At 36.0% G+C, this 17,726-nt stretch overlaps 1 protein-coding gene across 1 annotated transcript; it reads left to right on the top strand.

The window, feature by feature from the left end:
- Nucleotides 1–876: 876 nt before the first annotated feature.
- On the top strand, nucleotides 877–4,204 carry LOC127120331 (uncharacterized). The gene is made up of 5 exons (XM_051050742.1): nucleotides 877–1,257; nucleotides 1,361–1,594; nucleotides 2,925–3,008; nucleotides 3,322–3,451; nucleotides 3,542–4,204. Exons 1-5 carry the CDS (start codon nucleotides 989–991, stop codon nucleotides 4,016–4,018), a joined length of 1,194 nt encoding a protein of 397 aa, XP_050906699.1. The 5' UTR covers nucleotides 877–988; the 3' UTR covers nucleotides 4,019–4,204.
- Nucleotides 4,205–17,726: the final 13,522 nt, after the last annotated feature.

Below are 17,726 nucleotides of genomic sequence, written 5' to 3'. Positions count from 1 at the left end.
TAATTCATCCATCGTAAACACTACATCCTAAAACAACTATAAATAACAACATTTCAAACATAAACAAATCCATAAATCACATTCTCATTTCAAAACTCTAAAAATTGAAAAATATTTATCTTGATTAGAAGACAACCAATGTGCTGAGTGAATAAATGAAAACAATAACATACAAAAGATAATTTTCACTAAGGTGCTTCAACTTTCTCTTTTATCTTCCTCAACGTTCATTTTCATATTATTTCTATTTTCGTCTTTCTGATACTCATACATGTCAATGCCATCTATACTTGAGTTTTGACGTTGACTAACATAATAATGAAATAAATGAACATGAAACAACTTAATAAAAATAAAAAGACTAAAATGAAGAACTCAAAAATATATTTTCCTCAATTGAATTATGTTTCTTAAAAAAATGTTAACCAATTCAAATTTTTCCATTTTTTCAAGACACTCCCATGTTACTTTTTTGTGTGTAGTACTCTAATATCTGAAAATTTATTCCTTAAAAATAAATAAATAAGATATTACATATTTAAATTTGTATCCCGAGGCGAATCTCATACAATTATTAACTAATTGTTTACTAATTTTTTTGAATTTTTTATACCATTATAATATAAGACTTTAAATTTATATATAAATTATATTATAAATTATTAATGATAGAAGTTCTCTTAGAGTTAGATCTATATCACAAAATAAAAGTTCTCTTATCTCTCATATAAGACATCTCTCCTCTAATTTAAAATATTTATTTTATCTTTCGATTTTTTCATACAATAATTTTCACAAATTTTTATCACAATATTAATATTTTGGAGACAATTTTATCACAATATTTAAGTATAAATAGCCAAAGAAGACCATTAGTTTTGGTCACTTTCTCTTCCCTCTCTTTAGTCTCCTCCACTTCAATCGACCGTTGCAGCCTCACTTCACTTTTCAAACTTCAAACTCTCAAACCTTCTACCATCATTCATCAATGCCTCCTCTCAGCAAGCGATCTCGATCAGAGATCCAAAACCCTCAACCTTTCACTCCAATCGATGATCAGCAATCCAAAATGTCCCAATACGAACTCTCTAGAGAAGAAAGAATCCGCGAAAATCGTGAGAGAATGGGAAAATTGGGCATTTTTGACATCTCACTTTCCCTCAAGCTCAAATCAACCCCACCTCCTCGCCGAACTCCACATAACCCTAAATCGCCTATTTCTCGCAACCCATCCGGCCCCTCTCGCCGTTCTTCCAGGTTCTTCTGTTTTTCCCAATAAAAATTTGATCTTTGATGTAACATGCAAATCAAAAGCTTACTTTTTTATTTGTTGTTGTTTTGTTTTGTTTTGTTTTTTCAGGTTACAGAATGTTGCTCCTATTAGTTATTCAGAAGCGCCACTGAAGCAAGAAGTGGGTGAGAAAAAAACTAGGGTTGTGATAACAGAAGGTTCTAAGCCTGAGGTTTATACTGAAGAACATGAGAAGCTTTTGGGGAACACTGAGAAAACTTGGGAGCTTTTTGTGGATGGTGTTGGAAAAGATGGGAAAAGGATCTACGATTCTGTTCAAGGCAAAACTTGCCATCAGTGCAGGTACTCTCATTCTCCTTGGCTAAACAAGTTATCATTGTACATGATGAAATGAAATTGTTTATGAGCTATGAAACACGCGAACATTGGAAACAACCATACTGATACTGATCCCCGGCACATTGACACAAGTAATAATTTGAAAAAATGAATAAATTAAACGGAATCATAAATGTTGGTGTCAGTTTTGGACACCGGAGACGATATGGGTTTTAGGTACGTTATCTGTCTGCCATGATATGGGTTTTTCACCATTTAATTAATTTAGTGTCTGAATAGCACTTTCTAGAACATGCTTTGCTGGTAACATGCCATACTCTTTACAATAAACTAATAAAAAAAACTGCTACTGGTGTTGTTGTTTTTTTGTTTGTTTGTTTGTACTAGTTGCACCATTCTAAAATAATTGTGCTACTAAGCTTTTTCACACTAATTAATAAAAACCATGAATAAATGAAAGAATCTTGTAATTTTACATAATTATTTGTATTAATCATTGGCATAAAATGTCACTATCTGTTCTTATTGTATGACAGCCTTTTGTATTGTATTTATTTGATGGATTTTTGTTGGGGTTGCTCGTAGTGTTTTGCTGGTTCTTGAGTCTTTTCAGTTTTCACAGCTGATTTGGCTGTAGCATAATTTGTACAAACCACTATTGTTTATCGATTTAATATATAGTGTTGTCAAAAAGTGGCTATAGGGTTGTAGAGTAGCAAAATTTGAACAAATCTATATTTTTTGCGATCAACAATTGACAACACGTGGTTGACCATTTTACTGTCAATAATTTGTTGAAAGTTTAGCCTAGTTAGAGTTTATTCTAGCTAAATAACTGTTAATGCAACATGAGTGAACTTGATTCCTGAAATGAAATATTGGATGGAGTTTATATCTCTGCAAACATAAGGTGTGTTTGTTTCAAGATAGCAACAACAGTTCTGTTAAACTGACTTGGGGAATATTACATTTTCTAGTCTGATACCAGTGTTTTTTTAATTTTAAATCCGGCTATTTTCATTGAAATAGAAGTTATTTTAAAGCTCAGCCTTCTATAACTTTTCATTACCACATCATTCTAGCAAAAAAATCTTTCTATATTTGGACTAAATGAATTTTACAAACGTTCGTAGGAATCTTCACAAGAGTGTTCTGATTTCTAACTTGAGTTTCGCAAGAGCGTTCCGCTTTCTGACTCGAATTTTGCAAGAGCTTTGGAATATTTTCTTTAAGTTTCATTTTTTTTCTTATATACTCAGAATGTTTTTATTAATAACTAGTAAACTTGGTTTCTTAATGAACTTGCTCAACTAATGAAACAAATGTTTTGTAGGCAAAAAACTCTTGGTCTTCGGACACGCTGTTGTGAGTGCAACATGGTCCAGGGGCAGTTTTGTGGAGATTGCTTGTACATGAGGTATGCTTTCTCTACATATTTCTTCCTTAACATCAATGGTAAGAGATATCGCAGTCTTCACGTGCTGATTTTGATTTGGTTGGATATTTTTATGGATAAATCAGGATAATGTCGATGCTCTAGTTTCTAAGTCGATACTTTCTCTTTCTTTTTGATTCCTTGGCTTCTCTCTTGGACATGTTTAAACTCTTGGACATGTTTAAATTCTGAAAATGGTTTTAGATGTGTTTCGACACTTTGATTAGGATTGAATAATACCTTGGAGTACGCGTAACTTGATACGGTGCTTCATTTTCTTATCCTGCTTTTGTAGATATGGGGAGCATGTACTAGAAGCTTTGGCGGATCCAACTTGGAAGTGCCCGGCTTGTCGAGGAATTTGCAACTGTAGCTTATGCCGCAATGCTAAAGGATGGGCACCTACTGGATATCTATATAGAAAGGTTACAACTAATTCTTTACCAAAATGTGTTACTTTTTTTTCTTCGAAAGATTGAGTTGTATACCTAAGCTCAAGTATCTTCTTATTTTAGGTAGTACAGTTGGGTTACAAATCAGTTGCACACTACCTGATTCTAACCCGGCGCGCAGAAGCCGTTGTTGAGAAAAACGATGAAACTTCCAACCCAGTTTCAGATACAGATGTTCAGAAAAACGACGAAGAAGTTTCCAGCACTGTTTCAGCTAAAAGGTCACTGCCTTTCTCTGATGCAGACAACAATGAGAATAAGCTTGGACCGATGCAGTTGGAGACTGAAACTGATGGCGATGAGGTTGCCGCAAAGAGATTGTTGATTTTCCCTGATGAGCAAGATAAGCTCGGAAAAGTCGAGGCAAGTTTGGATACCGTGAAGCTAATTGCTGGTCAGCTTGAAAAAGTCGAGGGTAGTTCGGATCAGCTTGAAAAAGTCGAGGGTAGTTCGGATACCGTAAAGGTACTTGCTTCGACCAGCAAACCTAGCCCTGACAGTATTGCTGGAAGACTTAGGTCTAGGAGAAAAAAGCCATGATGAGGATAATTTACTTAATCTAACACAGGGTATGTTGAAGAGAACATTCAACAATGCATTTTGAAATTATCGAATATGATAATTTGGTAAGAAAACCTGTTTTGCTATAGTAATAGTTGTATCAGAATGTGAAACATGTTAAGTATCACAGTTAATTTTAATTTAAAGGGCGAAGTATTATGTGCATTCTCTTAATTTTAATTTTAAGTATCACTTTTAATTTTAATTTAAAGGGTAAAAGTATTATGTGCATTCTCTTAATTTTAATTTTAAGTATCACTTTTAATTTTAATTTAAGGGGGCGAAGTATTATGTGCATTCTCTTAAAAGATAAATTTTAAAGGGATTTTTTTTTAAATAATTACTTTTTTTCAAGAATAATATGAAAATAATCATAATTTTAAAATATTTATCAATATAATTATTTATAAAAAAAATGAATCAATGCGCCATTTGCTACGGTGCATGCATTGATTAATTTGTATTCATGCGCCACTTTAATTGGCGCATGCATGTAAAATGTGTCACTGTAATTGACGCATGCATGTAAAATGTAGGAGTATGCGTTACTGTAATTGACGTATGCATGTAAAATGTAGGAGCATGCGTTACTGTAATTGGCGTATGCATGTAAAATGTAGGAGCATGCGCCACTGTAATTGGCGCATGTATGTAGATATCATTTTTTTTACATGTATGTGTCAATTCCAGTGAGTGACGCATCCTCCTACATTTTAAATGCATGCGCCAATTGCAGTGACACATGCTCTTACATTTTACATGTTTTTACATGCATGCGTCAATTGCAATGACACATACTCTTACATTTTTCATGCATGCGTCAATTACAATTTTGCATGCTCTCACAAACATGATTAGTTTGATAAATAAATTAAAAATAAGGTTATTTTGATATATAATTTAAAAAAGTTGGTTATTTTAAAAAAATTCTTAAATGAATTTTTATATATATATATATATATATATATATATATATATATATATATATATATATATATATATATATATATATATATATATATATATATATATATATATATATATATATATATATATATATATATTTATTTATTTAACTTTAAAAAAAACATCTTTTAACATTGTTGAAACAATTTGTATTGATCAAAAGCAAGTACTAGTACTAATTGACATTATGCCAAAAACTTGTCATGGTTTATGGTTTATGTGCATGTAGAAAATTTAATTAAAGGTGAATCTCATTTTCTTAGGAACTTTAAAAAATTCATGTAGGACTATAACCATGCAGAAGAAATATGAAGGTTTGAGAATCCTATATTTTAGGAATACATATTTCATAACAATTTATTACTACAAGCATTAATCCAACCAAAGTAATATTTATTAAATAAGCTCTTTTTTTTAGAATATTTTTTTCCACTGATCAAATAAACGATCGTGGTGAAATGTGAAGGGGGCATGCTTTGAGTCCCCAAAACAACAATTTTATGTTTTTTAAAAAAAAAAGGTGTGTTCCATTAATTTCTATTTTTTAATAAATTTAAACTACATTTCACAACAGTCTAAAATAACAAATGTGGTTTAATATAGGACATTTCACCACGGTTCCTTTTATCAATCATGGTGAAATATTATATCTATATAAGCTAACTTAATTAACTTTAGAATATAGATTACGCTCTAAAGTGAAACCCTAATTTCTCACACCTTATTCCAATCTCATAAAACTCCAGCATATCCTTACAAAACTCCAACATAACTTCTCAAACTAGTATGGATCAAAGAAAGGTGTCACAAATCTTTGCAAAACGAAACACAAAACTCATTTCTTTGTTTTTCTCTTCTCATTTCGGATACGTAGGTGAAACATTTTATCTTCACTTGCTGTTTTTTTTGTTGTTAAGATGAGATTACAAGTTTTATATTGTTGTTTTTGTTGAGATAGGTAAAAAAATTATGTTATTGTTGCACTTTTTGTTAGTTATGTTGTTATTTTTGTTGAATTAAGTTGTTATTTTTGTTGAGACAAGTAAAATGTTTATGTTATTGTTGTGATTTTTGTTAGTTATGTTGTTGTTTTTGTTGAGTTGTGTTGTTGTTTTTGTTGAGTTAATAAAAAGGTTTATGTTATTGTTATGATTTTAATTAGTTATGTTATTTATTTTGTTGAGTTGTTTTTATTAGAATAGGTAAAATATTTATGTTATTGTTGTCCTTTTTGTTAGTTCTGTTGTTGTTTTTGTTGAGTTTGATTTTGTTGTTACAACTAAAAGATTTTTGTTAACGGTAATGTTTTAGTTGAGTTATATATGTTGTTTTTTTGTTGAGATGAGTATAATTGTTATGTTATTATTGTGGTTTATGTTAGTTATATTGTTGTTTTTTGTTGTCCTATGTTGTTAATATTGAGTTATGTGCTCTTTTGGATCGAACTCTAGTATCGACAAGGATAACTTCCTAATTCGACTTAGTTATGCATGTTGTAGTCAAAGTCTGTTCAAGCATGTAGTTTTCTAAGTTAGCTTGTTGGTTAAGTTAGCTTAGTGGTTAAGTAGGATTAATGCTTAAGTTAGCTTAGTATTTACGTTAACTTAGTAGTCTATAAATAGGCTACTCTCTCAGGTTGTTGAGAGGGAGGTTTAAGCATTGGTTGTTGTTATTCACTTGTAACCTTTTGCCCGAATTGAAAAAGTGAATAGAAAAATAGTTTTAACCAATTCTTGTTCTTATTCTTCCCTCTTCTCTCTCTTTCATAAAACTGAAAGGGTTTCTTATGTTTATTCAAGAAACTCAATATTTCTCATAGTTTTATTCATTATTGGTGCGACATTTATCACAAAAACTGTTTCAGTGAGCATGGATCAAGATGGCGTCAACGAAGTATGAGGTTGAAAAATTCACCGGAGTGAATGATTTTGGCTTATGGAGCTTGAAGATGCAAGCTCTTCTAGTTCAGCAGGGCTTGTTAGAAATGTTGAAAGGATCGAATAAGATGGATGTTTCCCTACAGAGAAGGAGAAGACAACAATTATCGAGAAAGTCCAAAGTGTCATCATATTAAGCCTTGGTGATAAGGTTCTCTGGCAGGCCTCAAAGAAGAAAATGACAAGAGGTGTATGGAGCAAACTCGAAGGGTTGTATATGACTAAATCTATGATCAATCATTTATACATGAAACTATCTCTATATTCATTCAAGATAAGTGAAGACAGAGTCTTGATAGAGCAGTTGGATATGTTCAATAAGTTGATTCTCGATTTTGAGAATATCGATGTCAAGATTGATGATGAAGATCAATCGTTACTGTTGTTATGTGCTTTGCCAAGATCTCATGCTCTCTTCAAAGAAACTCTCTTGTATAGAAGAGATTCCCCGACCTTTGAATAAGTTCAATCATCCTCGTACTCCAAGGATTTGAATGAACGAAAGGAGCAAAAACCATCATCTATTGGTGAAGGATTGTCTGTTAAGGGAAAATTCTCAAAGAAAGATGGTGGATTTGAGAAGAAGAAGGGTAAAGGTCAGCAAAAGTCTTGTTGTGATGACACTCCTGAAATTAGGTGTTATCACTGTAAGAAGGAGGGTCATACAAAAAAGGTGTGTCATGAATGTCTAAATGATAATGGAGGTAAAGATAATGGCAACGCAACCATTGTACATGATAATTATGAATCATCTAATGTTCTTGTGGTTTCTAACATCAATTCTATCAAAGAATAGATTATGAATTCAGGGTATACTTGGCACATGACTCCAAACAAAGACATGTTTGAGGAATTATGTGATCAAGATAGTGGATCATTGTTGTTGGGAAAAAATAAAGCCTACAAACTTGAAGATATTCGATATGTGAGATTCAAGCTTCATGATGAGTCAATAAAGTTATTGACTGGTGTTAGGCATGTACCTGACCTTAAGAGAAATTTGATTTCTCTTGGTGAATTCGACAAGAAAGCATGTGTTCAAGGGAGAACAAGGTATCTTGAGAGTCATGAAGGGGTCGAAGGAATTATTGAGAGGCGTGAAGAAATAAGACTCGTATACCATTGAGGTTGAGGTTATAAGTGGATCAACATATTTTGCCTCCATAAAACCTGTATCAAAGACAAAACTATGACATATGAGATTGGGACATGTTAGTGAAATGGGTCTTGTTGAACTAGGGAAACATTATCTGTTAGGTGGTGACAAAGTCGAAAAGTTAGAATCTTGTGAACCTTGTGTGTTTGGTAAATCCTGCAGAGTGAAGTTCAATAAAGGTAATCAAAGAACATATGGATCCCTTGATTACATTCATGTTGATCTTTGGGGACCTGCAAGGAATCCTTCACACTCAGGTACAAAGTATTTTCCATCCATAGTTGATGATTATTCCAGAAAGTTATGGGTATTCTTCTAGAAAATTAAGGATGAAACTTTTGAAAATTTTAAAAGTTAGAAGACTCTGGTCGAAAATCAAATTGGCAGGAAGGTTAAGAGGTTGAGAACCGATAATGGCCTTGAGTTGTGCAATGAAGCTTTCAACAGTCACTGTAGTATGGTTGGTATTGCAAGACACAAGACTAATACAAATACTCCTCAGCAAAATGGCTTAACTGAGAGATTTAATTGAACAATCCTGGAAAGGGTTAGATGCATGTTGGTTAGTGTTGGATTGAAGAAGGTGTTTTGGGATGAGGGTGATGTGAGTGTAGCATACCTGATAAATGGGTGTCCCTCGACTTCCTTGGGGATGAAGACACCTGAAGAAGTTTGGTCGGATCATCCACCAGATATTAATAAACTTAAAGTATTTGGTTGTGTAACCTATGCTGATATTAGGTAAAACAAAGTCGAATCTAGAGCTCAGAGATGCATGTTCATTGAGCATCGCGACAGAGTAAAAGCTTATAGGTTGTGGTGCCTAGAACCAGATCATAAAAGGTATATCACATGTCATGATATAGTTTTCAATGAAGCAGAAATGACGTTCAAGAAAACTGATGATGTTGGTTGAAATGCAAAGATCTCTGTAGAAGAGCTGGAACAAGAGAAGTTTCCTGTTGAGATAAAACATGTTGATGCTGAATTGCATAACCTAGATGAAGTAGAAGAAGACGCACAAGTTGCTGATGAAGATGAGGAGACTGATAATGAACACCTGTTGACTAGAGACATGTCGAGAAGAGTCATAAGGCACCTATAGACTTGGTGGCTATGCGAATCTCATAGCTTTTGCGTTAATCTTTGCAAGCGAGGTTCTTGATGAAGAACCTAGATATTACAAGGAAGTTGTGAGGAGTCAAAATAAGACCGAATGACTGAAAGCTATGGATGATGAGATGAAATCTCTTCATGATAATAACACATGGGAGCTGATCGATAAACTTGTAGAGGCCATGTTAGTCAGTTGTAAGTGGGTTTTCAAGGTTAAGGAAGAAATCAAATGAGTGATGTCGAAACGATTTAAGGCAAGGTTGGTTGCTATGGAGTTCACTCAGAAAGAATGAGTCGACTTTAATGATGTCTTCTCACTTGTTGTAAAACACATATCCATTAGAATGTTGTTAGGCATAGTGACAAAGTTCGACCTAGAACTTGAACAAATGGATGTGAAGACTACCTTCTTGTGTGGTGATCTAGATGAAGCAATGATGTTTTGTGATAACATTGTATAATATGAATTTTGGAATTCAGACAAACCCTTTAACTTTGATTTTGTCTAGTTCTGAGATCGGGCGTAAAGTGGTCTAGTGAGGCGCGCACGAATTTCACTTTGCATATGTTGTTCATCCGAATTTCAAAATCAAAGCATATAAGTATGATTTGATTTGTTTTTAGAGAGAATTAGTTGCGCATTGGTGTATATGGATTTCAAAATCCAAATTTTAAAAATATTTTTGAAATTTCTTTAGAGTGTGTGAATAAGACATAAAATATAATGAATACTACCCTACAAATTTAGGTTTTTTTACCGAGATAACCCACTTTTTCGAAAAAATTCCCAAAATACTCCAGTTTTCAGAAAATTTCCCAATCTACCCCACTTTTAGGAGGAGACACCAATTGAATTGGCGAATCCTCTTAAAAATTGCAAGGAGGCGCCAATTGGATTGGCTAGGGCACCTGCCCTAGCCAATCCAATTGGCGCCTATGTGTAATTTTTAAGAGGAGGCGCCAATTCAATTGACAACTCCATTAAAAAAGCCTAAAATGGAAAAACCTCCAACATGAAAGTTGTATATCTTTTCAAGATAATGAATTTGGACATAACTTTTGCATCATTTGGATTTTTTATGAGAAAGTTATGGGCAGTTGAAGTTGGACTTCTGATTTTTTCAACTGTTATCTGACGTATAATGTTTTGCATTATCCCATGTGTTTATTTTAGAATTATGAAATTTTGTCCAACATAACATTTGAAGTAGACATCTCAAATTTTGCAATGCACTTGGTCCCACCTCAAAATAATTAAAAATGAGTGAGTTAGGTCCTTGCGAACTTGACCCAAAATTAGAGTTTCTGTCAAAACATGTGTATGTGAATTTTGCCAAAAGGGACCAACTTCAAGCCCTTCTGTTTGAATGATAAAAACCTTAAATGACAAAACCTTCAACATAAAAGTTTTAGATATTTTCAAGATAATGAATTTGGACTAAAATTTTGCATCATTTGCATTTGTTTTGAGAAAGGTATGGGCACCTGAACTTGGACTCTTTGACATTTCAACTGTTATCTAACGTATAATGTTTTGCATTATCCCATGTGTTTCTTTTAGAATTATGAAATTTTGTCCAACATAACATTTGAAGTAGACATCTCAAAGTTTGCAATGCACTTGGTCCCACCTCAAAATAATTAAAAATGAGTGAGTTAGGTCCTTGCGAACTTGACCCAAAATTAGGGTTTCTGTCAAAACATGTGTATGTGAATTTTGCCAAAAGGGACTAACTTCAAGCCCTTTTGTTTGAATGATAAAACCCTCAAATGACAAAACCTTCAACATAAAAGTTGTACATATTTTCAAGATAATGAATTTGGACTAAAATTTTGCATCGTTTGCATTTTTTTGAGAAAGGTATGGGCACCTGAACTTGGACTCTTTGACATTTCAATTGTTATGTGGCCTATAATGTTTTGTATTATGACATGTGTTTATTTTTGAATTATGAAATTTTGTCCAACATAACAATTTAAGTAGACATATCAAACTTTCCAATGCACTTTGTCCCACCTCAAAATCATAAAAAATGAGTGAGTTAGGTTCTTGGGTAGTTGACCCAAAATTAGGGTTTCAGTCAAAACATGTGTATGTGAATTTTGCCAAAATGGAGTTTAGACAAAGAAACCTAATGTTTGGAGTTTACACAAAGATAAATTTGATATAATACGACTTGATATTAATAAAATTTGGAGTTTACAGAAAGAATCCTAATGGTGATGACCGGGATCACCTAACCGACCTCCGGTCCCACATCCCCTAGCTACCCTAACCCTTGGCCCTAACCCACGTTGACGATTCTGCACCGGTGTTTGTTCATCTGATGGTCCAGGAGCGTCATTACCTCCTACAGGAGAAGATCCGTTGAGGTATTCAGCCAACTCAACATAGTCTTCAGTATTCAATGATGGTGTACCGGCGTAGCTGAGCTCATGACCCATGCCAGAGAAGTTGGGGTGTGGTTGACTCATGGATGGGCGACCAGGACGGTTGAAGGGAGACATGGGTGTGAATGATGGGTCTAGGAAAGGTTGGAAAGGTTGTTGGGGTGTTTGGAAGAGATATGGTTGTGGGATGTTTTGGTATTGTGATGTTTGGGGTTCTTGGCTACGGTAGGAGGAGGGGCGGTTAGTGTTTTGGCTAAGGCGACTTTGGTAGGGTGATAGTGTGGGTGCAAAGTGATGTTCGGTATGAGGTTGATGGTCCATTTGTTGGTGGTGGTATGGGGGATGTTCTTGGTATTGGGGTTGGGTGAATAACATGTTTTGGTTGTATGTTTGTGTGTTTGTGGAACGGAAAGTTTGACGGATAGGTGGTTGTGAGTAACCGGGCTGAGAATGTTGTTGGGGGTTAGATGTTGATACTTCTTGTGTGTAACTTGTCTGACGTGGGTCGTAGAGGTACATATCATCGGCGATGAATTGAAATCCAACCGATCTGTACCAAGCCATATAAGTACGACTTGGTTTTACCTCATTTGGCATGACTGCGTCAGTTAAGACATGGTCATGACGGTGCTTCCACTTGCGACACTCTGATCTTGCGAAGGTTTGCCAAGGGTTGAAGTTCCATTGGTCGTTCACTTTACGCATATGCCATTCTCCTAGGCTAGCTGGGGGATCTGGGATATTCTGGACTATACCGAACTGCAGCTTCACACGATCGGTGTTGTGCATCTCCACTGTTGTGAACCGTATTATCGGTGTGCATGCTGTCCATACGGCTGCGTCTTCATGGTTGACCTCATGCTCATGATCCAGATTAAGGTATGGACGCCAAATGAACTGAAATGTTAAAGAAGATAGGATTTAAATGAATGTAGAAAAAGTCAACATAATATGACGAATTAATGAAGTTATTTTGCTTACGTCTGTCGGTCGAAGGTGATCCAACAGGTTGCGATACTGAGTAATACAGTGTCTCGGACATCTGCTGTAACTCATACCACGTGCCGACCATCTACACCAAAAAGTTAAAATAAATTAGTTATAGGTACTAAACTGCAAGGAAGTAAGTAAAAATATAGCAATTTAAACAACTTACTTTTTTGCATATGGAAAAGTGAAAGGGTTGTTATTGACCGGTGCTAAAGACGGTAGTCTTGACCATCCCCATGCTTGTAGCAAAACAGCACATCCAGAAAATGTAGATGTGCCTTTGTTGGAGTTTTTGCACAACGAACTATAGAGATAGGCTAGACATGCGGATCCCCAAATGTAACTACCTATTCTATCTACATGTCTAAGTAGAGGTAAGTACATAATATGCATGCTAGAACCACTACCTTCGGGAAATAAAAAGGATCCTAGTAACAACATAATGTAACACCTAGTTTTTATTATTCGAGCATCTTTGGTAAAATGTTCATCTAAATATAAACTATTATAATATGACTTTAGGCGTGAGAGTAGTATACCTTGACCTCTAGCATTATCATCTAACAAATCAGTTTCTAAAAGCTCCATGCAAATTGAACTTGCATAGTTGGTCTTACCATTAACAGCTTTGCCTTCAATTCGTAGTCCTAAAAGCATGTAGACGTCTTCCAACGTCACGGTACACTCACCGGTTGGAAACCAAAATGTGTGTGTCTCTGGCCTCCATCTTTCACATAAGGCTAGAATGAACTTATTATCTATAGACCAAGACATAATCTTGCTAATCTGACCAAAACCGGCGAGTTCAACATAAGGTTGAATCATCGGGTCCATTGGGACAAATTCGTGGACTCGAGTTCGAAACCTTGATACATCCTATAATAGAAATAATATAACACTTGACTAAGTTGGTATTTCAAAATAAAATGGGGTTGGTGGAGATGAAACATAAAAAATTAGTATAAGCAAAAACTTACGTATGTTGCGATGTTTGCAACTGTTCCTCTGTGTGCTTCACCCATTGTGAGTAAAGACATATTGTTGGGGAGTTGGTGTAGATGAAATTGGAAGATGTTGTTGAAGATGAAATTGTAAAAGAAGTATTGTAGATGAAGTAGTGAGAATGTTGGTGTGGAAGTATTGTTGAAGGAGTGGATGTATTTATAGGCAAATGGATGAGAGCATAAAAATTTGTGTTTGCATGGTGTCTCCACCTCATTTGGCGACCATGTACAATCCTAAAGAGGGGGCGCCATTCAAATTGGCGACACCATAGGTACATGCATGCAAGGCTAGTTCTGAATGCTTGGTTTCGAGGACTGACTCCATGGGGTCGCCACTTGAATTGGCGACCATGTGCAAGCCTTAAGTGTAGGCGCCAAACCAATTGGCGACACCATCTGCATGTCTGACACGTGGCATTCTTGTCTCCTGCATGCTGAACAACTCACTTGTGGATGGCTTGCATGATTGACACATCATCTCTGACTATGTTACATGTTCGACACGTGTCTGTCTTGTCTCCTGCATGCTGATGACTAGCTTCTTGATAGCTTGCATGGTTGACACATCATCTCAGACTGTCTTGCATGACTGACACATCATCTAAGACCTAGCTTACATGTCAGACACGTGGCTGACACATCAACTCACACTGTCTTGCATGACAGACACATCATCTCATGACTAGCTAGCATGCTTGACACATCAACTCACACTGTCTTGCATGACAGACACATCATCTCATGACTAGCTAGCATGCTTGACACATCAGCTCACACTGTCTTGCATGACAGACACATCATCTCAGAACTGGCTTGCATGCTTGACACATTATCTCAGAGTAGCTTCAATGTCCGACACATCATCTCCGAACTAGCTAGCATGTGAGACACTGATACCATATATTTAAGTGTCTTACTATCAACATCCAAGACACTTCACTCACATTCATTTGCACTTGCAAAATAGTTTTCATCTCCAAAATGTCATCTTCATCATTATACAGTGTCAATGTTCACTGCAACAGTGAAACTTTTGAGTCTGAGCTTTATGGTTTTTGTTTTAGAAACACTGATACCATTAGAATCACGGTCAAGAGAAATGCAACCTTTTTGAATTTGAAAAAAAGAATACAATCCTTTATAGGATCAGGTATTGTGTCAAAGATCACATATCAAAATCCTATATTTTTTGAGAATGGTCAATGCAAGTTTTTCCCTCTTAAGGTACGAGACGATGAAGATGTTGAAAACATGTTTCTTAGTCATGAACATTCAGGCATGGATTGTATCGAGCTGTACATTACTCTACAACCATGTATACCGTCTCAACAGTCTCAACTAACCGATCAGGATGCAGCTGGTGAAGATGCTGCAGATGATGCACAATGGTCAGATGAACTCAACCCAGAAGCAGAAGTAGAAGTCGACGTTGTTGATGAAGAAGAAGAGGAGACCGAGATACAGGTTGATCACATGCTGAACAACGACGATGAAGATGATGCTCAACCACCACCAATACCTCCTAGTCATGCCTACAATCCTTCTCAACATATGACAAATATGGATCTTCACGACGATGAAACATCCGACAGTGTCTTCTATAATCCGTATCCGAGACCAGTAGGCGAATTAAAGGTGGGAGACATGTTTCGTACCAAAGAAAAATGTGTCTTGGCAATCAAAAAATTCCACATGAACAACTTTGCTGACTTTACAGTGAAACACAGTGATTCTAGAAGGTATGTTATCGAATGTCGTAACATGCTTTGTAAGTTTCGTTTGGCTGCATCTTACAAGAAGAAAAATGACTCTTGGGAGATCGCTTCAATAGACCCACCGCACAGTTGCGTTGCAACTAACGTTGAACAAGATCACCGTAAACTGAGCACAACTTTGATATGTCAAGACATTCTGCCATTGGTAAATAAAGACCCATCAGTGAAGGTGAGTATAATTATATCCCATATCCGAACAACATATAATTATACTCCATCTTACAAGAAAGCATGGATTGCGAGGACAAAGGTTGTTGAACAGCTTTTCAGAAACTGGGAGGATTCATTCAAGGAATTACCACGGGTTTTATGGGCACTAAAAACTTATGTCCCAGGAACTGTGGCAATTATGGATACAGTGCCAGCAATGATGCCAGACGGAACCTGTGCTACAGGTAATAGAATATTTCACCGTCTCTTTTGGGCATTTGACCCGTGCATCAAAGGTTTCGCTTTCTGCAAACCTCTCTTGCAAATTGATGGCACTTGGTTATACGGAAAATACAAGGGTACTTTGCTCATGGCGGTTGCACAAGACTGTAACAACAATGTATTTCCCATTGCCTTTGCTCTTGTTGAAGGTGAAACGGCTGGTGGATGGGGTTTCTTTCTTCGACATCTCAGAACGCATGTCGCTCCACAAGCCAATCTATGTTTGATTTCTGATAGACATGCTGCCATTGAAAGTGCCTAGAATAACCATGACAACGGATGGCATGATCCTCCTTCTACACATGTCTACTGTATCAGACACATTGCACAAAACTTCATGCGTGCTATAAAAGATAAGAATCTTTGCAAGAAGATGGTGAATGTTGGGTATGCTTTAACTCAACCGTCATTTCAATATTATCGTGATGAAATTCGACTGTCTAATGAAGATGCGGGGAGATGGATAAATAACATCCCAGTAGAGCAGTGGACAAGAGCATTTGACGGTGGTTGTCGATGGGGCCACATGACAACAAACATTGTGGAATGCATGAATGGGGTTTTCAAAGGAATTCGAAATCTGCCGATAACCGCCTTGGTAAGATCAACCTATTATAGGTTGGCTTCTATGTTCGCAACAAGAGGTGAAAGATGGAGTGCAATGTTAATGTCCGGACAAGTATTCAGTGAGTGTTGCATGAAGGTCATGAAAGAGGAGAGCATCAAAGCTACGACACACGCTGTAACAGTGTTTGACCGTCATAGACAAAATTTGAGCGTCCAGGAAACAATGGGCAACAACGAGGGGAGACCAAATTTAGCCTACGCTGTTAGACTACACAGAAGTTGGTGCGATTGTGGAAAATTTCAGGCCTTCCGCATACCTTGCTCCCATGTCATTGCAGCATGCGCTTATACTCGTCAAGACGCTTACACCCATTTATCTGATGTGTACAAGGCCAACACCATCATGAATGTATATAGTCAAAGCTTTTCAGTACTACCAATGGAGGATTACTGCCCTCCATATGAAGGAGATATTGTTTGGCACAATGAAGAGATGCGTAGAAAGAAGAAAGGAAGGCCAAACAACACACGTATCAGAACAGAGATGGATTCCACAGATAAAATGATAAGATTATGTAGCATCTGTCGTCAACCAGGACACAACAAAAACAATTGTCCCAATCAAGGAACATCATCTAGATCTTAAGCTTTTTGTAACATTGTATCTAGATCTTAAGCTTTTTGTAACATTGTATTTTTGTAACAATCAATCATTATATATCATTAAGTTCTTGTTACAACGAGTTTCATAACCAACATCAGTACAAAACATCTGAAAACATAAATAATTCTAACTGGTTACAATAATCAAATTAATGTCGTCTCGACCGAACATCATTTCCCTAGCATCCTTATCAGTCTTCATTCGCACCCAACCAAAGATACTGTCAAGTCTCTCAATACTTCTGATTTTTCCCCTTCTGGTATTTTCCCGTCTAACCATCGAACCAGCTCCCTCTTCAGTTGATCTAACGTGGTGATGTTCCAAAACAGCATCAGCAATTGAGGTTTGTCTCTCGCATAAATCACCTTACCGTATCGGCGACGAACACCAAACATGATAGCCAAATGATTATATGAGTTGTGGAACAATTGGTCACACAATGCATCTATTTATAAGACAAAAAAGGCATTTTATGAGGGAGTCGCCAATTGAGTTGGCGCCTCCTCTTAAAACCTACACATAGGCGCCAATTGGATTGGCTATGGCACCTGCCCTAGCCAATCCAATTGGCGCCTCCATTCAAGTTTTAACAACAGTCGCCATATGAACAACTTTCATGTTCATCAAAAATCCATTTGAAACTTGGAAGCTCATCATTCATTTCAAAACATTATAGGTCATTTTGACAG

The sequence above is a fragment of the Lathyrus oleraceus genome, chromosome 2, assembly GCF_024323335.1.
Source record: "Lathyrus oleraceus cultivar Zhongwan6 chromosome 2, CAAS_Psat_ZW6_1.0, whole genome shotgun sequence".
Classification (NCBI taxonomy): Eukaryota; Viridiplantae; Streptophyta; class Magnoliopsida; order Fabales; family Fabaceae; genus Lathyrus; species Lathyrus oleraceus.
This window is presented reverse-complemented; position numbering and strand designations above follow the sequence as displayed.

Bases quoted from the DNA above. Each gene is read 5' to 3' on its own strand.
- LOC127120331 (XM_051050742.1), top strand. From the start codon at position 989: ATGCCTCCTCTCAGCAAGCGATCTCGATCAGAGATCCAAAACCCTCAA. The intron at 1,595-2,924 runs GTACTCTCATTC...AATGTTTTGTAG, and splicing joins AAAACTTGCCATCAGTGCAG to GCAAAAAACTCTTGGTCTTC. The intron at 3,452-3,541 runs GTTACAACTAAT...TTCTTATTTTAG, and splicing joins CTGGATATCTATATAGAAAG to GTAGTACAGTTGGGTTACAA.